The sequence below is a fragment of the Rhea americana genome, unplaced genomic scaffold (assembly GCF_003343005.1).
Source record: "Rhea americana isolate MKP2758 unplaced genomic scaffold, rheAme1 scaffold_111, whole genome shotgun sequence".
NCBI lineage: Eukaryota > Metazoa > Chordata > Aves > Rheiformes > Rheidae > Rhea > Rhea americana.
Window position 1 is genome coordinate 2511136 of NW_028185162.1, and position 22984 is coordinate 2534119.

At 44.3% G+C, this 22984-nt stretch overlaps 1 protein-coding gene across 4 annotated transcripts in view; it reads right to left on the minus strand.

The window, feature by feature from the left end:
• AP2B1 (adaptor related protein complex 2 subunit beta 1) overlaps nt 1-22984 on the minus strand; it is an 82844-nt gene that overhangs the window by 20856 nt on the left and 39004 nt on the right. For 3 of the 4 annotated variants that reach the window (XM_085315525.1, XM_085315507.1, XM_085315515.1), the window contains exons 13-18: nt 22032-22291; nt 17494-17686; nt 7246-7287; nt 5213-5359; nt 3771-3916; nt 857-986 (exon numbers count right to left, since the gene is read on the minus strand). In XM_085315525.1, the coding sequence (XP_085171651.1) occupies nt 857-986; nt 3771-3916; nt 5213-5359; nt 7246-7287; nt 17494-17686; nt 22032-22291 (918 nt within the window). The remainder of the gene's footprint in view (nt 1-856; nt 987-3770; nt 3917-5212; nt 5360-7245; nt 7288-17493; nt 17687-22031; nt 22292-22984) is intronic. The other variant, XM_085315535.1, reaches the window with a different exon arrangement.

Sequence of the window (22984 nt, forward strand, 5' to 3'; positions counted from 1 at the left end):
AAAAGGGAAGAGCCTCCCCAGGTGGGAAGCATGTCTGCCTGACGATTACTTCAGTTAGAAGAGCCTGAGCAAAACCAGCACCCTTGATGCATGCAGGTTCTGATGTAGATAGTCTTGAGTCCAAACTGGGGAAAACATTTCCAAGGATCTGTATTGCCGAAGACAGCCCAGTCTGATAAAAAGTCTCTTCTAGGGAGTGCAGATTGCTCTACTGTCCCCAACACGCATAGCGCAGCTTCATTAATGAAATATTCACTGCGTCCATCATTTCTCCCTTGCTTTTCCTGGAACATGTCTTGTTTGCCTTAGATTAAGCTATCTGGGGCAGAGAAATGCCAATATCTTTGGTAAAGCACCCCCAAAATTAAGAGCACTAGAGAAATATTAATCACTCAGTAGTTGCCGCCTTTCCTGCAATTCCTTTAATTCCCTCAGTTCCTGCTGACATATCTCACTGTCTGCTCCGCCACAAGCACGTGCTTTCTCTGGTCAGATGGGCTCTAGTTCATAAGCCCAACCAAACTTCATGCTCTGTTTAAAGAAGTACATTGCTAGAGCAGAGAGGTCTTATCCGCACAGACACAGGAAGACAAGCAGTGAGTTTGAGGTGTTTGAAAAAAGCATCTCACAAAATTCAAGTCCTTGCTTCAGTCTTCCTGGGAGACACTAGAAAAAGGAATAGGAAGAGGTTTTGGCCAGACTCAAGACCCACCACCATACAATATTCTGGTTCCACATAGTTACCCTATAGGCACAGCTTTTTGGYACTGTCTTACCATGTTGTATTGGGCTAAACATACTGTGCTGAGCGTTTGCTGGTCTCACTCCCTGCCTGGAACAACACAATTCTTATTACCTGTAGGTTGTTCAGAGGCTCCATTTTCATGACTGGTCCCAAGGTGTTGAGAGGCAGGGAGACATCAATACTTTGGTTTGGCATCAGAGGTGTGTGAATGGCCAACGGGGTACTCGGAATGACCCCAAAGCTGGGCAAGAGAAAAACAGAGGTGATGACAGCAGCACTGCATTGCCAGAAAGCCCTGGCCTGACTCTTTGGGAAGATGCCAGAGATGCTGTCCCAACACCTCCTTCTGCCAAGCATAAGCTGGTTCAGCTTCCTATTATTACTCCTGAGCTGTCCCTGYTGTTACTGCACGGAGATGGACACAGCTGACAATATGCACCACAGCAAGTACTCAAAGTAGGACAAGGCATAGGAAACTGAATCAGGTCAGTCTATCTGACAATGTGCACGTTGTGCCCAGAGGACCAGCATCTGGGAACTCTTCCATTAAGTCCTGCATGGCATTGGTCTACTTAYTGAGCAGCAGCCTGCCCAGCAAGGGAACAGCACACGGACTCAGAAAAACGGGGAAAAAGACTCAGGCCTCTGGGCAATCTCTTACAGAACTGCAGAACACTGAGTATACCGCAAGGTGTTATAGTGTTGGGAGTTACAGAAGAAGGAATTGAAGCTGATACAAAACACATACACAATCAAGAAAGAATATGCAGTTTGTAACAGCAGCACTATGGAGTAAACAAATCAACATAGTCTGGTTCTGGATGCCAACATCTGGACTTGACCCTGGTCATGTTGTTTAGTTTGAGACTCCTCCAGCAGAGGACACATACCATCATGGCAATGCGAATGTTTACATGCCTCTCCAGTACAGGCAAGAGGCTGGATTAAATTCCACAGGCACCTCTACTTAGTGCAGAGAAGAGGAAAGGCAGCTAACGCTGAACATGACACTTGTGTGCTGTGTACTGGTTTATATTCAAAAGCAGTCTGAAGTACAGATGCATGACAGTTTGGGTATCTACCTATGATCACATTTCCCTTTAGCAGAATTTATGTTAACTTAGAGGAACAGAGCATTTATAGGAACATACCAAAGATGTACAGGCCTGCATTTTTATTTCATGCACCAAAAAATTGATGCTGCCTCTGTACAAAATTAGACACCTGTGTATCGGGCATGCCAGTGTTTCTCTAACCAGATGGCCCTCTCTTGGTTTTCCTTAGCTTTCAGCTAAGCCATGGGATTTCCCTTCTGCAGCCRTCTCTCCTTGGGGGACACAAAAAGCCTTATTATTTTCCCTTAGGCCCAAAGGAAGTTGCATTTTGTTACTAAGTGGCAGTTACATTACACTATAGCTCTAGAGRTTTTCTTCCTCCCTTCTCCCCAAAATGCTTTATCCCAAGACTGCAGTGAATCTGATTATTAGCAACAGGAGATGAGCAAATGCAACAGAAACTGCCTAATCACAAACTTATATATTTAAGCCCGAAGAACTAGCCCTCTGCAGCTCCCTCCAGTGCACAAGCCACAGTGGAACGTGGTGACTGGAGGACAGAATTTGAATAGTAAATAGTAGTAGACTATATGTGGAATATGTGCTGATAAGCTGGAAAAGGAGAAACTGCTGTTTTACTATACAGTATTCAAATGTCTTACATAYTTAGGATGCACCATGTAGGTGTGGCTAGAATAGAGCTTGATGTATGGAGAAAATCAARAGCAAAATGCCTTTTTTGGGGGCCAATTTGCATGAAAAATTTGGCTACAGCAGCTCTGCAAAACTCTCCAGAAAATTTAGCAGTCCAGGGAGAACATTTACTAAGACTTACTTAGCATAATGTCTTCATAAGTAAAAACTATTTGTCCCAAGAAATCCCAAATTTGCAAAGCTAACAGTGATGTTAAAAATACAGTTCCAGTGGATCTCTGGCATAGAGAATCCCTTTTCTATGAAGGGATCTTTTAAGAAATAAGGGGAACCTTTCAGCCACGACAAGAACCAGTCTGGTCCTTGATGCAGTTGCTCCAGATAATCTATAGCAAACCAGACTCTGTGCTCTGTGACCAAGAAGGGTATTCATGTAATGACACTTGGGTTGCACTGCCATGGTATGTCTTTTGGCTGAGGTTTCTAAGAACAATCTCTACGCTCTAGACATTCAAGGGGCTGCTCCTTCTGACAAAATTGTCCTGCTGCCAATTGTAGAGAGAACATGTGCCACAGGTTCTTACTTTGAAAATTCTTCACTGACAAATGGCTTTATTAACAAGATCAGCGCTTCCAGATAGTTTGAGGGGCAGCACAGCAACTAAGGCAGGAGGAATAGGCACAAGGGATTGATATTTCTGCAGCTCAGACACTTGCCTGTTTATGCTTTCCTCAGGGCACTTGCTAGCTATAAAAACACTAACCTGTCTAACAACTTATGAGGCTGCTGTAAAACTTTGCAGAGATTAAATGGGGCAGATGCCACTTCAAGCTAGGAGAAAGAGGGGACCACCTGCTGCCTGATTCCTCACTGGAGCAAGAAAGCTGCAGTTTGAGCAAACAACTGAAAAACAATATGAATTTATCAATTTGTATTTTCAGCTGTTTCACAAAACTGTGGTCTGATGAGAGTGCAGACTGTGTCTAGCAGCTGTTTTCATGACTTACACACCTACATAAAGGCCTGCCTAGTTTGCACAAGTAASTCCTTCCCATAGCTACCTTGTTTGCTCTCCTTCCCCAGCCAAGTCTCAAGTGATCTTTTATTTTCTCCTGACCAGTAAAGAGCAGTCTAGCCAGAGTGGGACCAATATGCAGGATGATATGATAAAGGCAAGGATGTTTGCTCTGGGGTCCTGTGCCACTGGTAGACCAACTTCTCATAACGTGCTATATCTAGCGGCATAGACACAGACTCCTTCCATGGARATATGTGATCTTTTTATCACAGCAAACTAAGTATACGGTTTTCTCACCTGTTCTTGTTAAACTGAATGGCAAAATCAGTCATGTGCTGCAAAGCCTTATTGGTAAAGTTCATCTCCATGTAGATGTGTCCCTGCCTGTGACTGAATGTGCCTGAGATCTCCAATCCTTTAGCCTTCACTGCAGGCAACCAAACCTGAAACAGAAGAGATCTCATTCAGCGTAAGAAATCTAGCCTGAAAATAACAARCAGGCATAGTTTTCCAAATAAAAGAAAAAGTCCCAACTTTGGAAATACAGCTACATTGTCACATTAAGCCCACAAATGCAAAAGAAACACTACAGGGAACATACAACATGGGGTGTTGAAAGGATCAAGCTCACCAACAAGGAATAAGCTGTCTGCTCCTAATCCATATTTGTTTACAGCAGTCACATAAGAACTCAAATATACTAAACATTAGTGTGCACAAAAAACAGTCAGAGCTTGTGTCCATCACATCAATGTGAGACTTACCAAGTCTGCTGATGGACAGGCTTCTCCAAGGACTTGTTGGACTATTAAAGGCAGGACAATGCTAAAAATTTGAACCAAATAGATCACAGGGCTGACACTATTAGTTGTTTGGATTCTGGATTCCCAAAACAACTTTGTGGAAAAATCAAGATTCAGATTTGAGAGGTTCAAAAGTAAGTACTTCTCATCTCAAAATTATTGAGTTATTTTGTAGTTGGTTTTATTTGGTATATTACTTGTAAATAGCTAAGTATTAAAAGCTTGATGTATGCTTTGCAGTACCTTGAGAGCCTAGATTTCACAGGATAATTGTAGTTTATTCACTAATTGACTATTTAATAAGAGAGCAGATTTTAATTTATTCCCTTTCAGGTACGAAAGGCTAAACCTGGCCCCCACCTCCCCCCAMACAGCTGCTCTAAAGCCTGTTAACAAAACTATGTTTTGTATCTAATGAACCCTCAAGACTAAGCATGCTTCAGTCAGTGCATCTGTCACCTGCGTCACTAATAGAGCATTTGCCCATGTTACACTGCAAGATGCTTAATCCCAATCTCATAATTTTATCTTTATTCAGAGGAATGTAACATGGCAGTGAAGGAGTCTATGAAAGTTGTAGCAAATGATGTTGTGCCCTCAGATTCCTGGGGAACCTTGCTAAAAGCTAGGTCTCCAGGAAAGCTGCTTCCAYAAAGTTGACATTCTCACAGCTTTTATAAGCCATTCTGTAGAATAACAGTTACAGGCAAAACAAGGGAACTGCTGAAAAACAGAAGTCTGCAACTAACCCTGTCTCCACTAAACCATTACTCTGCCTGAAAGAAACCCAGAGCACACCTCTGATGGGATGGAATTGAACTAAGATGCCCCTATAGCCCCCGAGAGCAACAATAAAGATGACAGGCAAGCAATTTCCCACTCCCTGTTGCCTGAAGTACTGCAGTGTACTGACAGATTGTTCTTTTTCTTACGTACAGACTTTGGAGCCACGTATCCTCCTGGGGCCATGCCTATACCAGATGAGAGTTCAAAGAGATCATTGAGTCCACTGCTCACCACCGCTGGGGTGGGTGAAGGGGCAAAGGTGGCTGGCACAGAAGAGGGAATGTAGGTCTGCCCCACCTGGAGGAGTGAGAAAAAACAAGCACTGATTAACGTGACATATGAAAAATACCACTTATTAAATAAATCATGAACTCGGGCAATATCCTGAATATTTTATAGCCCTTTGCAGCTTCCCCGCTGAATTATCAATAGTGCTAAATAATGCATTTGAATTCCAAAGCTCTTAGCAACTAATCCCTACACTCTGCTGTCACCTCAACCATGCAATAGCCTTCATATTATCATTACAGTTTCRGTTATCTATTCCTGTTATGGAGAAGTCCTGCTTCCCCATCTTTCCTTCCCACAAAGATAATGTGCTTTAGGGATCAATCATGCATAACCCAGGTAAAAGACAAGATGCTTCAAATATTCTCCCAAGTATAACAGTCTTTGGGAATCAGCAAGACTTGGCATATCCAGAAATAATGTGGGAGTCATGACTGCACTGTGGATTCCGATCCAAGGCCAGAGCTCTATACTCTTAGCACTAGGGTCAAAAAGGTTCATTAGATGAAGCAAAACTAGTCCTATTTGCCTACCAGAGGACAATCTTTCTGCAAGAAGGGCAGTCCCTTCCCCTAGAACTGAAATGACACCAAACACTGTCATATTAACCATTACATGCCCAGCTCCAGGCAGGACGGTCACACTCAACTTAAGCACCCAAGTTCTCTTCACTATGAGCAGGAAGAATTACATATTTGAGAATAGGATTCACCACAGTCAGCAGCCCAGAAACAGGCAGAACGACTAAGGCAGGCAATAGGAAACACTGATGATAAGTCTGGGTCTGAATCTCACTACTATTCTGCATTTAGGAACCTACCTGATATGTGGTGCTTTAACCAATCCTTTGAACAAGGGGGACTGGTGGTTTTACAGAACCGGTAGGTAGTTTTAACACTTGCCTGGGCAGACCAGGACCTGCCTCTGCAGAGCAAGTATCTCCCACTTCTTGGTGTGCTACCTGGGGGCTACATGAAACTGGAACACAGGTTCTACTGCACCCTCAAGCTGAAGTTTGAAAGCAGTGCAAGGTTCAGAGGGAAAGGAGGAGCAGCCATAACAACAGGGTCCCTGGAAGGCCCTCCTTCCAGAAGGAAGGAGCATTCTTCTCCGCTTAAGTGCTGGCTAAACAGCCCTAGGAGTAAGGACTGAGCCTTCTACAGGAGATTGTCCTCAGCATGTGTTGGAGGCACACTCCCCTCTGCCTGCTGTGTCTCCAAGTCATCGTGCATCCTTTTCCTGCACTTTTCTGGAAGAAGGTCATATGCAATTGAAGTCATGGGTGCTTTGGAAGTATTCCATTTCCTGGGCAAGCGTTCTAGGTCCTAGAGATGCCACAGAACATAAGCACAGAAAAGGAGGCTGGCAGTGGGCAGATTTTAGTGCTGATCATGCATAGTATGAAAGCTCAGAGTGTCTCTACTGGATCCTGACTTCCAGGGAGAGTTTTGCACGGATTTTGAGAGGAAATAAGCACTGAGCCATTCAATTCAGACAAGCCTGTTGTGACACTGGATTACTGTAGTAGCAGAACAGGTTTTATGCGCAGAGAGGCATGCATTGTTGGCCTTTTAGCTGCCAAAGCAGTTAAGCAAGGACTGGAATACTGTCAACYTGAATACCTGTGCTCACACCTTTCCTAGCGAAGAGCTTGGAGAAAGGAGAGCCAAGCAAAGTCAACAGCTCTAGCCCTTGCATCTCTCAGGAGTGCCCAAGTGGCAATTTCATCCAAAGCAACATAGGTTGGGACCTGCATGTTTCAGCTGCAGTTGCCCGTGTTCAAACACTTTCAGAGATTTAAGCATCTTTAAACACATAACGGGTAAGCTTGTATTTAAAAATCTTGAGCTTTGAGCAGCTTTTTCAATTGGGGAAAAAAATGGAATGGCACTTACTGCCGGACTTCCTCCAATGCCCCCGCCAAGGTCACTGCCAAGCTGAAAGAGAGAAGGAGAGAGAGGAGAGAAAGACCGAGATCATTTAAGCTAAGTGTCAGATGGCCAGAGTAGAGCTCACCTCACTGCACTGCTGCAAACATGTCTCACTCGCTTGCCACATACAGGACAGACAGAAATGCTACGATGGGAAAGTACCAGGAACAGAGGGGCTTTTTTGTTGCTTTGTGAACAAAACTATTTGGAGAACTGCTCCACACACCTATTGGAGAAAGGAGCATTTTTGCAGGTTAATAAGACCAAAAACTCATCCTGCCTTGAGCCTGTCATCTGTATGATAAACTCTGCACAATTTTTCATGTTTCATGCATCAGTGTTTTTTCTTCAACCCACAATACTGGCAGTCAGCAGTCCTGAGCAGCTCTACAAAATCCAGTGGGGTAACTGAAAAGGAATGAAAATAAAACTGACAGGAAGCTCACTTCTTGAAAGCTTTAGTTTTCTAGAGAACAGCTACGAACTGCAGAAAAAAAATACAATGCAGCTTGGCTATGTTCCTCTGACACGCGGCTCTTTCAATAACCATGAAGAAAGAGAAAGGAATACGTGCTTCCAGGTTGCTATTACAACAGCTCAGAGAGATGAGCTTTGTTTTTCCTCTGAAGAYGGCTGCCCCTCCCGTACAGGGCGCAAAACCAGCTCTGAGATCTAACAGGTCACTCGGTAATAGCAAGGAGACCTTACAGTGCAGCAGGACATTTCAATAATGATGTTTGCCAAGCTACACAGCTACCGTTTGAGGCAACTGAAATAGCCAACTGCGTATCGCCCATGCAGCCTTCATCACCATGCTCCATAAACAGCATGTCCTCTCCAGAGCCCTTCCTCCAGATCATCCTGCGGCCCAACTATTAGCCGTCCTGCCGTGAACTCCCTTYACAAAACCTCTAGACCGTTTTCTCAGTGGTAAAGCTCGCTTTTTTAAACATCCACTTGTCCTATATGCTCGAGAGAACTCGGTGCTAAGGACAGGCTCCAAAGCAGCCTACGAGGGCTGTTTGCAAGTAGCACATCGCGCCTGTGAATAAAGCGCCTGATAAATGACTGATAGCCACAAGGAAACAAGCAGAGATCTGCAGGAGTTAATCACTACAGATACGTCTCTAGGCTTATTTGTGTCCTACGCTTTTGTTCACAAGACCATGGTATTTTTTGCCTGGTGCACAGTTTCTTGTCCCATGCAGAGCACAGATCACACCCCGGCAACATGCACACAGGACGAAGGCTGTGCAGGGGAGGGGTAGGCGACAGCCTACCTAATGGACTGGCAGGCCAGAACGCCACAGTTCACCTCTTTAAAGGCTTTGATCTTCCATTTGATCAAGGTATACATAAGACTTGGAGGGTTTGTTTGCTTTAGAAGAGCATTTAAAACCGATTCTAGGTAAATTATTCAAATATGGGCCGATGTAATAYAAATATTTTAAAAATGCACTGCATGGCACAAAGCAGAAGTTGCCAGAAACACATGTGCACAGAGCCAGAGAGGCCYCAGTCCTATTCCTCCGCACAAAACACCTGGAAATTCAGCTTGGTTCTGGGCCCTTCAAAACTATTTCCTGGGAGATCTCATGGCAAAGGCATTTTAYACTGGTCAAGAGATACCACCAACCTTCACACTTCTCTTTCTCTAAGCACAGGTGAAAAGGATACAGTAAGTTGAGAAGTGCGAATTTGCAAGGCAGTGACTTACTAGAAGATAACTAACCGTCGAGACAACCCCATAAAATCTGACAAATTCCTTTGTTGTTCTGGATCCCCCTTTTATAWTCTAGCATCTCTGTCCCCTATAACTCACAGGAGCCATCTGATGTAATGGAAGGAACAGCGACAGACCAAAGAAAGCCAGCCAAAAGTTGCAAATTCAATTAATATTGAGTTTGTAAAAATGGGACTTATTACACTGTCAATTTTCCCCCACTGAAAGAGCCTGGCACAGCAGAGTTTTGTTCTACATGCTGCTCTCAAGCCAAGTCATATTTTAGATTAATATATCAGATCATTTATGCRTTGTTACTGTCTCACTGAGGAGTAATAAATGCAACTATTACATCTCATCCCTATCCATAGTCTTGTAGGAGATGAACTTCATACTTTTTCCTTTATACTTTACTGCCTATTAGTATAAAGAAAGTAGAGAATCCAATTCATTTCCAGATATTACTGTATGCATGGAAGATTTCCGGTACATCATTGTCTAAAGTAGGAGAAAGACTAGTTTATCAAGCAGAAAGCATTTTTACAAAGCGTATTATGGAAATGACTGAATAATTCTGCATAATCAAGCCAGATGTTAACTATTCTACCATTTCCTACTACACTCATCACAAGAAGCTGCAGGCTAGGAATCCAACCTCGAAGAAACCAAGACACTGGTATCTGCATGTGTTCACTGCAAGGGAGGGAATAAGTGACATATTGGAGTTCCTCAAGCTATYTGCAAGTCTTCCATTCTCCCAAGCTGCCAAGCCTTAGGGAAGAAAAGTAGGATTTGGATTTGCTGTTTGTCTTCAGAGTTCGAGTCTCCACCTCTYACCCCCTGCAAGGCAGAGAAAAAAACCCTCACTGTTCTGGAGAATTTATCATGATCCTCCTTATGTTTCTAGATTGCATCCAATCATCTCTGCTTTGTAGCAAAAAGGAGCTGTTTTTCCGATGCAAGAAAGCTGACCTACTCATCCYGAAGCCCAGCTCGACTCAGCAGGAGGGGGCTGTGGACAGGAGACCCCTTCTGTCCCCTGGCTCCTCCGCCTGGGACCAAGCGCTGCTGGTGTGCGCTGCAGCACAGCGCAGCAGGCTCCAAGGAGCGGGCAGCTTCACGAAACCTCTGTGGGCAGAGCCAGGAAGAGGAGGAGAGGAGTGACAATACACCAACTGATATACCAAATGTACCAAAGAAATGAAAGGGAAAGTAAAAATTTAACAAAGAATTAGTCAGATAAGTTTCAAATCGGGCCTAGGGCGCACTATTCAATGTTGCAGCACACAAGTGTTCTCCACTTTTCCTGGCTGTCACCTTCCCATAGCACCTATACTTCTCCTGTAAGGTCTACTTTACCCAATCCTCCCAACTCCTGCTTTACGCTGAATTCAAAAAAAAAAAAAAAAAAAAGACAGTAACATGTGTATGAGTAACAGGGGAGGAGGAAGACAGAGGGAACAGGAACCAGTTGCCCACTGAGTGTCCTCTCCCATCTGTAGTGACAGGCAGAACGCAGAAGGAAAGCAGCAGATATTAGTGAAGCGTGAAGTGCTGCTGAACCAATTCCCAAGGGCTGGCAGCTCTACTTAACTGTTTCCATTCATTCCGATAGGCGAGCGGCAACTCCTTCGGGAAGGGTAACGCGGCAGGGATTGGCCCCCCTAGCAGACCACTGTGAGAGCAGAGGACAGAGCTGCAAGCTCCATCTAGGCTGAAATCCTCACTATTAAGGTGGAGGGAGTGAAGAACACCCCTGGGCCTCAGGATGGCTGAGGGTCCCTGGGGGCTTCGTCGCAGGGAACTTGCAGCACCGCGAAGCCCTGCTCCTGCCCCTGCAGCTGGCAGGCTGCCTCTTGCTGGAGAGCACAGAGCCCCTCTCCGTGATGAAGTGCTGCTGGTGCGGAGTAGAGGGCGAACAGTCTCAGACACCAGCTGCACAAAGTTCTTCAAATGGGAATTTCTTTTAATTCCATTGCACCTACAAACCCATCTTGTCCAAACAGCAGTCTAGCAGCTGCCCGGACTTGCAGAAGAGGCGAGGCTCTACTCTGAACAGAAGCAGCACGAGCACCTCTCCGAGCTGCATCGGCATCTTCACTTTGCGTTAGCTGGCTCGGATGGCGTTGCAGCTGCTCTGCAGTTAAAGAGTGTTTGCCCTCTAATTTCAGCTCCGTGTAAGCAGTTATGCTGACTTACGCAGCAACTTCAGCATTGCTGCACTTCATTAGGAGGGTTTATTTGCATCTTAACAGTGGCTGGTAATGAAGTGACTCTGCTGAAGTGTTCATGTGATCCTGAGGGGTTACAGGCTTCTACAATCACTTCTGCAACATGACGTGAGGGATTTTTTGGAGCTCCGAAAAATAACAGGGGAGGGTGGAGCCAGGGACAGAAGCTGCAACGACCATCGTTCAGCGACTGGCTATGCAYTTCACAGAGCCAGAATTCACAGGCTAAGGGGAGCAATCGCTGCCTCCCCCCTCAACTAAAAGTTAAGCATCAAGGAGCTAGATGAAAACACACATTCTCAGTAACATAAGTGCAAGGAACACAGGACATTTTCTGAACAAATACCAGGTGATGTGGCTGACTGAGCTGAGAAAACAGTTACTAGCAGGCCGCTTGATCTGGGCTATTGCTGTTACAGACATGCGCTCTACTGCATGAACTGCACTCTCTGACCTCCTGGGGGGCTGCAGATGTCTTGTTGCAGACTCGGCCGTGGCTCGCAGCCAGGCATTTTCAGTACCTTGCTTACTGCTCTTTTTGTGTGTCTGTTTTTGAGCAGCCGAGGCAGGCTTGCAGAACAGAAGGGCTATTGCCCCAGCGAAGCTGTGTCGAAGATGGTGGAGGACAGGTTACGCAGCCGAGCCCTGACCACCAGTTTGAGTAGCACTTACTGCTAATGCTTTGCCACGTTGAAACGTTTCTAATGAAACCCTGTTTTGATTTTCCGAAGCGTCAAAAAGCAACTCTACAAAGCTCTATTGAGTCTTATTATGCTTACAGTAACAACCTGAACAGCCTTAAATCAGATATGAATGAGCGACCCACCAGAAGAGCTCCTTCTCGCCATTAGCGCTGCTCCAGGAACAGCCGCGTGCCCTTTGTCAGCAATCCCTGCAGACGTCCTTTGTAGCTCATCAAACCAGAACGGCCGAGATGAAACAAGGCTCGCAGCTCATCGCCGGAGGCCAGAACAGCACACCGGGGACACGGTGGGTCTGCTATATAAATGGACACGTGGCTTGATGCAGAGCCTAGCCATTTATGCTACGGTTCCAGGGAAAGGTGAATTAACTTCCCTAAGATCACACACAGCCAGTCATTTGGAGAGCTGGAAGAGGCATTCAGCACTGAGGGCAGGCTGGGGGTCTTTTCTGTGCTTCCAAATTAGATCAGGCTTCTTATTCTGACAGTGCCRTAGTACAGACAAAGCTAGAGCCGCTCAAGCAATCAACCATTCATATACCTACGCAACTAACTTAGTAGAAAGCTTTTGAAAAAAACATCATTGGTGAGGCCCTAATTAACTGCAACTGGTCGGAGTGTTATCCACTGAGGCCAGACATTGAACTCCCCACTTAAAAGCAGCGAGCCAGAGAGGGACGGGTACCGCCAGCAACCTCTGCACACCAGTGTTTCCRATCAGCTCCAAGGCAGGCGCTTGGGACTGGCGGACTGTGTTTCTTCCCAAGCTAACAAGTCTGTGGGTGCCCRGACAGGAGAAGACTAGCCAGCATTCAGTTTCCAGCTCCACCTCCCTGCTTCAGAGCATGTGGAGCGGTGGGACACAGCCCTGAGTGATGCTGAAGAAACCTCTGGGGTCAAACCCTAGCTATCCAGTGATCCTCGCTATSAGATGACATCCAGCACCACCCAGAACAGCCACAAACTGTTGTCCAGGTATTACAGAAGAGTTTGTATATCCAGTGTTTATTAAACAGCTTTACAATTCRGGACATAGATCAGACTGAGCAGCTGCCAGCCTTGAATCAATAATATTCTTGTAGATGAGTGGCTGAAGTATTAAATAAAATCCTTACATAGCAGRCAATCCGAGACTGTCCATTGCTACAAATTTACTGCTCTGCTTCAGGGTTTAAAGCCAGCCTTTTTGGCTCCCTGCCACAGCGTCCAGYCCCTGGGAAGCACATCGGCTCACCGTGAGCCACTGGTTACGCTGGGCAGCATTTGGAGCTCACGCCTGCTGGATTTTCACAGCAACTGAACCCACAAAAAGGTTTAAAGACAAAATTACCCCGGCTCATTACAGCACAGATAGACAACTGCTGTCCTACAGAGAGCTGTGTCGACAGTAACCCAGGAGCTGGAAGGCTGCATATAATCTGCATGAAGCTTAGCCGCTCGAAGCTGGCTTGAAGGGGAGAGGGCATCAAACCCCGGCCCTTGGCACCCAGAACTCCGCACCCGGGAAACCGCTCTCTAGGCAAATTCTGCTTCTGCCACATTAGTGACTGCTATCACTGCCTAACACTTTGGAAGCACAGAGTCAGCTTTAAAGCAGTGGACTCAGTCACCGTTTTACAGAGAAGAGAGTAAAGCAGAGAAGAACAAGAACTGTCCAGGGTTACAGACAGGAGCTTAACCTGGAGCAGACCCAGTCCTGGCTCTGTTAACCACAGAGCAGCTTTCCGTAAGTCGTACAGCAAGGCCGCTCTGATTATAAGGAAAGCATAATCTGTTCTTGTACTAGGGGCCTGGTATGGTTTTTTTTAATTGTTAACACATGCACAGCATCTGTGCCTGCACAATACGCACATTACATTTAACGCCGATTACAGGACTTACTATTGAGATAAAATACAAGATATTCACTGAGGAAAATTAACCTRTCAAGCAGCTGGAGTCTCACTGGTTATGAGGATAAATATCTAGTAATGCTGAGGAAGGAATTCTAGTGAACAGTATTAATTTGCTGTTTATCTAGTTTTATACAATGCAGTCACTATTCAAATGCCTGGGAGAAAAATTCCATGGTTTAAAAAAAATGGAAATGCAGAACGATATTTGTTTTAGAAATTAATGCTTGAATTGATCTTCCTGGGTTAGTCTCATTAAGACTTCCATTGCAAGAACATCCCTCCAAAGACAGACATGYTCTCCAAAGAAAAGGAGGCATTATCAGAAGTACAAAAACCACCCCAAGTATCCAAGGGGATCAACAAATGACACTGAGTGAATGTGACAAAGTGGCTGACAATCTGCCAGCAACCTACTCCAGACCTTCAGCTGCCTTTGAGATGCTCACACTACTGATGCAATCTCACCATCACCGCCACTGGTTTCATGCATCAACTCCAAACACATCCCACAAACCACTTTCTTTCACTATAACACAGAGAGGCTTATTTATATATCATACAATTGCTTGCAAAATGGAAGCAGAATCTGAGACTGTTCTACAGCGACAGGTCACTGGACTTTGTCCCMGGTAAAGCTGTAAGATCGATGCCAGAGGAATGAGGCAGAGTACACACTGCATTCGAATAGCTTGTGTTCCCCTGCCTCTCCCTAGGTCCCCTGAGATCCAGAAGGGCCGCTAGTGATAAGCAGAAAGTAGATAGAGCTTGACAGCAGAGGTGGCAGAAATTCCATCATCAGGAGTCTTAAAAATTACACTAGACAGAATCTGTTGGAAACGAGTAAACTCACGTTTTCCTTAGATTAGACCCTAAAACAGCGTGGTTCCAGTACTCTTGCCTAGACTCCTAAGATAGAGGGGGGGAATGGGAAAAGGAAGCAACTCAAGCAGCGGACAAAAGAGGCTGCGTCAGCATCCACAATCAAACACAGTTACTTTCTCACAGGGTCTGGGCCAAAGTGAAGTAAATGCCTTCTGCTTTGGGAAGAACAGAGAGACTGCTCACACTGCCCCGAGCTTCATGCAGTGGTATGGGTGCCTCACTCAACCTCCTCAGCAAAATAGGGAAAGAAAATGAATGAGAAAAAYTTTAGAGTAACGGAGAGGGAAACTTCATAGAGAGAGAGAAGCAGCAACATAATATACAGAGAAATGTGTGGATGAGCTATCTGGAGTAGAAAGAGGAAGAGACTGATACACCAACAGCCAGAATCCATACTGATACACTGATAGCCAGAGTTCAGACAAAGATAGGGGAAGATGATTTATTTAGGATTCCAAGCCCCAAAACTGACTGCATGAGCAGCCTAAGTGACTACCATTTTTGACTCCTGGTGAAGGATCAAGAGCTCAGTCCTTTTTCAAGGAGGCACCCTGGAAGCCTCGGGCCACGTTTTTAACTCATCTCACCCACCTACAACATATACAGTGCAGGTATGTGTATACTGCGTTTTGAACCCACTTTTTTTTTTTTTTTTGGCACTGCACAAACTTTGCTTAATACTATCCCAGGATTAATCCCCTTGACAAGCCACGCAGTGCAGAGAGACACTGCCTAGCAATTAAGCTAATACCAGGTTGGGATAAATCAGTTTGGTACTTTTTAAAACACATGCCCACAACAATAAACAAAGGCACAGATCTCACAAACAAACCAGGCTGATGAAGAGACAAAAAGCCAGAYAAAAAGACACACATTTATCAGGACAAGATTCATTTACACATGTGAGAGGTAAGGGGAAGAAAGGGCATTTGATGCAACAGCCTTCCAATAGAAAGCGTTCTGGGGGAAAACAGCCTCATCTAACAGCTCAGCTGAGAGGGTGCTGGCCCACACAGCCSGGGGCACAGCTACTCCCCTGCCCAGACACAGTCACTTCGTTAGATAACACCACAGAGCCCCATGAATTTACTTAAGGCTTGAGAAAAAATATGAAGTAAAAGCCTAGTATCATGTAAACTAAACAGCTCTGCTGCCAAAGGGGGTCATTAAATTAAGTCCACTGATGCCAATCATTAATCTTTTTTTCCCAAAACCAAGCTTTAATCCTTCTGCTTTGCTTATTTATTTGCCTCCCACTGCTCATGACATATTGTAAAGGGTTACAACGGATGGCCTGCGAGGACAGTATAGACAGAAATTCAACTCCCAGCCACGCTGAGCTGCCATAGATAGCACTGTTTGCTGTGATGCCTGAACACAAGAACCTACAATTTGTTAGCAGCAACTCTTGTAACGCAGGACAAAGGCTGCGAAGGTCACTGCTCCGTGCTCACTGCCTGCATCCCAGCAATTCCAGCTGAGACCATTTCCCTAATCCCCTATTCCCTTAGTGTAAACAGCAGGCTCCAGAAGTGCTGTTTAGATGGCACAGACTCTCAAGCCCATCTGACCTCAATGAATACCAATGCCATTAAGAGGTAGATTGTTTCCAGTTCATTAGCTCATGAAACACTGGAGCTGGAAGTATGCTTAATGTCTGCTTTAATAAGATTACGGTAGCTTAARAAATTGTTTGGCAAATAAGGATTTGTTGCACCAGGATTTACCCAGCCACCTCTGCTTCGATTATTCAGAGCTTGATTCAGAACTGAAGATGCACCTAAACCAGGCATGCAGATACCCTGAGCCCGCACATTACAAGCCAAACCTCAAAACAAAGACGGATAAATCCATTGTGGATCTGCAAACCACCTAGGTGTGGTTTTTTGTACCTGTTCCCTTAGGGTGGTCTTAGTCAGATTACATGGTGCAAATGCAGCTAGACTGCTTCTTACCCCTGCTGGCAAGTCAGCAGGCTGCCAGCTCAGGGATCCGTGCACTGTACTCCACCATACGGGAACAGGTCTCAGGCTAACGATTACATTCGCCGTTTCTTGTTGCCCGGCTGCTGCCGAGGTAAGAACACAGCACTGAGCTCCTCTGCACTGTAGCTGTCACTCCCTTGCTAAGTGATTCTCTCATTACAGCTTACGCCCCGCTCCCACCCCAGAGCAGAAGCAACGCGTGTTTATTCACACTCTTGGCCTGACCCTTTCAGTAAGGGAATGCCACCTCCCACCTCGTGAGCTGCTGTGGCGAGGGGAGGACAACGTGCAGAGTGGCAGAGCGCTTCCCTCTTGGCCTAACTGCAAATGAGATGTCATGGATACTAAACCATGACATACTCTGGAGAATACACAAGTGGGATGATGCAGGGCTGTGGCTTGCAGCACTGAGAGTTCTTGCAATGAAATTTAATAGGGTTAGGAACTGGATGGAACAAATGCCCTTTCGAAAAGGAGTCAGAATAATTACAAAGCACTGGGACATTCGAAATCTTTGTAACAACTTTCTGGTTTTCTTCTCCAGACAGAAGCAGTATGAAAGATGTATGCACTGGCCGCAGGGATTCTACGGCATACATCAATATTCGTTTTATTGCAGGAAAAACCTGCTGAAAATTCGCATAATAGCACTGGTTCAATCTTCTTCGAGTTTTAGGACTCAGCACTGGAAGCTCAGGGATTCAAACATTACAATAAGTGATCAAGGCTTTGCAGAGACGAGCACACCTGCAATTATTTCACATCAGCCAAAGCTAAAGAGCACATAGCTTACCAAGCTGTCCAGACCTCCTCCCAGGAGGTCCACAGCACCCATCTGCATGGAGGACACCTGGGGAACATTCACTGGGGGTCCCAGGTCCAAGTTCAGAAGGTCACCAAGAAGGTCGCCCTGYGATGGAATGACCTGCGGCTGCTCCAGGTTTGTAGTGGCAGTTGTGCCCACAGGGCTGTCTCCTGCATCAGTGCTGCAGGTGGGAAAAATAAAAATCAGAGAAATGAACCATTAGTCACCTTTGATCTCCAGCTTCAGATTTCCAGCATGGAGAAACACAGCAAGAGCTGGCCCATGAGCAGAAGCCTGTTACAGGTTTGTCCTGGCAGCTGATCTAACCACTACTACATACGAGGCAGAATGTTATGGAACATGGTTCTTCAACACATGCTTTGAGCACAGAGACCTTCTATGAATCAGATATCGTTTACAATTCAGAAAAGGGTATCTTCAGGTGTGAAACCCTGCCCTGCTCCTCCTAAACCATGAGCGATAAATACTACATAGACAATAGCACTGAAAATAAGTCTTTCCTAACTCAGGAGAAGTCTATGCAAATGATTTTTGAACCTACTGAGTCTAGACAACTATATGTAAATATGAAGCAAACAAATAACCTACCAAAAAAAAAAAAGAAAAAAGAAAAAACACACACACACACCAAACCCAGTTTTGCTCCTCCGCAGCCTACCACTAATAAAACTCTTGAACCCTTGATCTAACAATACAAGCTCAACCTCCCCATGACAGATCTGGGCAAGCTCCATAACTCTTTTCTGATTAAAAACATCAATCTTAAATTGGCATCTCCTTTCTACCAGTAATAATTTCTTCTTTTATGTATTAGCAGGCATTCTAACTACTAGTCTAGAAAAACTCATTATACAGCTTCCAGAGTTTCTCATAAGCAGTCTGTCTCCTTTATATTCATTTGCCACTTAATTTCACAACAAGGAGGTGAAAAGAAAATGTAAAACTCACTGAAGCTACTGGAGAATTTATTATTACAACATTTATTCTTTAAAACCATAGATGCTAGTATTTTAGACAACTTCAAATCCATTTTGTGTCCTGTTGCCTGCAATAACTGAGAAAGTTATTTCCAGCTCTTATTTCTGCAGATGCAGCTAACATGCAGATGCCATTGGAATTAGTGTCCTGACAAGGTGCTGAACACTGAGACTCTTTCATAAGGATTCCTCATTTGAGGAGTTACGGAGGGAAAAACTTTAGTAACACAGTATAAGCTGCTCCTAACTTCAGTGTCAAGAGAAAAAGATGTAGCATAAGAACTGAAGAATGAATTAGTTACCAGGCAGCAACAGAAAGGGTTGAAAGTTTGTTTGCATTAAAAGATTTAGACCTCCAGTAGTACCAATATTAGTTGTCCTTTCTGCTTCTGCCTTCAGCAGGGAGATAATTCTGACTACGGCGAACAGCTAACTAAAGCATTTTTGAAGAGTAAGTGGTTTCCCTGCTTCACCCCCACCCTGAGAATGGGCTTTAAAGAACAGCACATAGGAGCAGAGGCACATTACAAGCCTGTAGTGCACACACTTAGTTCCCAGTGTATAATCCTTTTAATACTACACCTCTTTAACACCTACTCATCCTTTTTCTGATGGAGATAAAGCAATGCTTCAAGATCTTGTTWAACTGCAGCTGCCCCAAAGCCCAACAAGAAATTACAAAAGGACAAAACTAAACAGTGTGTATTATTATAAACAAACAAGAAACACACAAAAATCCAAACAAAACAAAACAACAAAGTGTCAAGCCTTCCATTTCCTGTGCAGAATGGGTCTTTTTAAAGAGATCTGTATATATTACTTTGTATTTTATTTGAAAGACAGAAARGAATAAAGAAAGAGGGTTATATATAGAAAGAGCAAAAAACCACTTGATAAAGCTTTCTCCTTTGTAGTACTGGGCAGTAGGCAGCAGTTTTCTCACAGTCTTTTACTCCTGGACCTCCATGAGGACCGGAGATTTGGCCCTATGTGTCCGACCTCCAGTGGTTCCCAAAAGTTGCATGTCACAAGGGATGAACAGCCTGAACCAGAACCAAAAAGTACCTGCTGCCATCTGGGTGCGAATTGGTACTCCTGCCCTCCTCTAAGCAGACTTTCCCCTCCCAGGTCCTCCGCTCCCAGGAGCTCTGTAAACATCTGCCCAAATCTCCCAGCAGAACGGAGGTGGTATGGGCCATCACGCGAGGCAACGCTGCCCAACRATCAGGAAGTTGCTTCCCCACCTTCAGGATTCATCTGCAACTCTGTGCCCCGAGACTCATGGAGGAGGCTGGAGCCTCTCACTGCCTGTGAGCTGTTCAATAGGTCTGCCCATCAGCCAAGAGCTGAAACAAACTCTCCCACACTGCTTCATACGACAACGCGCTTCCTAATACAATGTCATGCAGCGTATTCTGCCAACCATAACTAATTCCTTTTAGGTTTATATTCAGAAAGCACCACTTGAACTAGCTATTTCTATCCATCTACTCATGGTAAGGCTATCTTGACCATTTTAAGATACATTCATTGGGGATACCTTCACATTTGACTCTGTGCTATCTTACTGTGAAATCTGAAGGAAAAAAAGAAAAAAAAAGTCAGTCTCTAGAGAGTGGGCTAGCTACCAGAATGGTCATTGCCACAGGGCAGAAGTAATGAAGATGACTCCAAACAGTTAGGCAAGSAGGTTATCTTCCACTAGATCACCGCTTTCTAACTTGCTCCAAGCTAGCAGATTTTCATGAAACTTTCAGGACTAGGAAGAGGCAAATCAGTTTTAATATTCAGCAAGAACATACTGTATGCATGAATTCAGGTTCCCCACAAGCCTGTCCCTGAGGAGCTTCTCACTATAAATACATTGCTTAGAGTGAAAATTCTGCATACTGTGACATGGTGCAAAGGAGGCCTTGACATCAGCTTGACTGATCTGTCCTTTTGGTAACAACAAAGCAGAAAACCACAATAACAAGGCCACTTTATAAGATGACCTTACAATGGACAAAGCTAATTCTTGCTGGTAAAGTCCTGATGGTTTTAGATTGAGGTAATGGATGATTGCAGAGCAAGAAACGACAGAGCATTATTATAGACGGCTACAGTCTAAAAAAAAAAAAAAAAAAAAAAAAAAGAGGAGGTGAGTTGACTCTCCTGGCAGTAGCTACCAGTTTCAAACCACATAAGCAGTATACCCAAGAAACTAATAAAGAGTAACATTCCTTGCAACAGTTGAATTCCTTAAATTGAGTAAGTTACTTGCCTAAAATGTTAGCTTCTGTAATGACCTGAAATAGCAATATACAAAAAGGCTGATCAGAGTGGAGACCCAAGCTACATCTCCCTTGTAAGCTCATTTTGCTATGGAGACAAATCTTTGGGTAGGAGAGGYAGCTGAGCAAAGTAGCCACTGCTTTTTCTTGTCTCACTAGTAGACTTRTGATTGCAGGTCCTGGGTCAATGCAGCCAGACTGGATTTCATACACAGCRAGAAAACAATTCAGCTTCTCAAAGTCAGTAATACTACAGAAATAGCTTTAGTTGCTAAGAATAGCAGAGGAGTGGTGTCAGAAGATAGAAAAGGAGCAACATCACACGTTGATTTATCAGTGCAAYAGCATAAAATAGCACTGCAAATGTCACTTTGGGAATATATTAAAAGGTAAGCTTGGATACTGTGCCTCCTGCTGTAAAGCACGCTTAATGTTTGTAATTAATATAGTTGCCAAATAGYACTGCTTACCTGAATGACAAGCCATGGGAACAGGCTGAGCAGCAACACAGCCAGAATTCAAGGCTACTGTAATGCCTGCTCTTGCAGATCTAACCCACTCCCAGGACTGTGATCACAGAAAAGTGTCAAAGCTCCAGATAATAAGCCAAAGCATTATTTTCACAGGTCAGAATCTTATTTTAAGTCRAAAAAGATTTCAGTGACAGCACCTAGCAGATCATACACTTTCCTTGCTTTACCTTTACAGGTATCAAGTAACAAGAAAGTTATGCTAGTCCTTCCCATATCACATTCCCACTACAAAGGMTCCTGGTATTTACCAGCTACACAAAGCAGGTGTTATTCTACATGACTAAGCTACATTTTTGCTCAAGTAAAAGCTCTTACAGAAGCATACACTTCTTAGATTGTGCAAGATGCTTGATTTTCCCACTGTTTTCTTACTCCCGGATTAGCCTTGCACCAGTTATCCAAAGCTTCTGCTTTGCTATTCCAACTCTAATGTCAGAGGCCTTATAAACAGTGCTTTCTCAAAGGACATCAAGACTTCTCCCTGCATGAGAAYTTTATCATGCTTCCTCTGTATTCTGATGCACAAACTCAGAAACTACATACCCAAGATTAAATCCTATAATGAAATAACTCCTTAAATGATCTGTAAGCCTCTATTCAATCAGTAAATAAATAAATAAATAATATATGGAAGTGCTGAAAAGGTACTTGCATCTTTTGCACTGTTTGCTAGGAATAAATAACTGATCTTCCCCATTATTATAATGGTTGCCTCTGCTTACCTTCCATGGTGAATTGGCAAATGTTTGCGGTGGATCCCATGGCTCCCCTCCACAAAAGCATTGGGCGGTTTGTGGTACACAGAAGCTAGAGACCCAATATGGCAGATCAACTCATCTAGCAAAGTTGGCTCAATCAGATCGGTCTCTTCAGAAATGAGTGGCTTTTCTGATAAGACCACTTCTTTGGCAGTCACTGGATCCGTGGAAAGAAGGCGCCAGTAGATATAGCCACGATCCCGCAGGTCTGGGTTGTCAGAATCCTGGGAAAAAGCATCGCAGCAGCTGTGGGTTTAAATGGGACTAACCACAGTAGTCACTCTAAATTTCCTAGCAGTGATTCTGGTTGATTTAAAGAATATCCAGTAACAACACAGTCACCAATTTCACAATTAAGTTACAAACTGCTAGTTGTGATGAACATGTCAAAATTAAAAATAAGAATGAAAGATTAAGTGCTGGCTTACTACCCCAAAAGTTAACCCAGATGGTCAGAGAGGAAAAGCCCAGGATTGATGCACCCCACAATTGTCCCATCTCACAAAACTTCTTTCCACATTCTCCTGTCACTTAACAAACAATAAGAATCAGAAGAACTTAGAGGAGACACAGACAGGAGAAAAAAAGGCTGAATCAAAATGACCCAGCCACATACTAAGAGTGGACATGCAATACTGCGTATTAGAGAAGWATGATTCAAGATTCCTGGAAACACATGACTTACCTAAGGGCACTTGTAGGACAAAAAGATCCTGCAGAGCTAGGAGGTATCTTAATAAGCTGTATTCTTCACGCCAAAAGTGATCTTATTTATCCTGCCTTTTAATTATTTAACGAAGTATGGAAAGATGCTAATGATACATTGTTAGGACCCCTCATCAGTTCTCCAGCTGCCAATAACATCTTTGTTTTACTGCAGATAATTCTGACTCTGCATGAAGCCCTAATTATTTCTC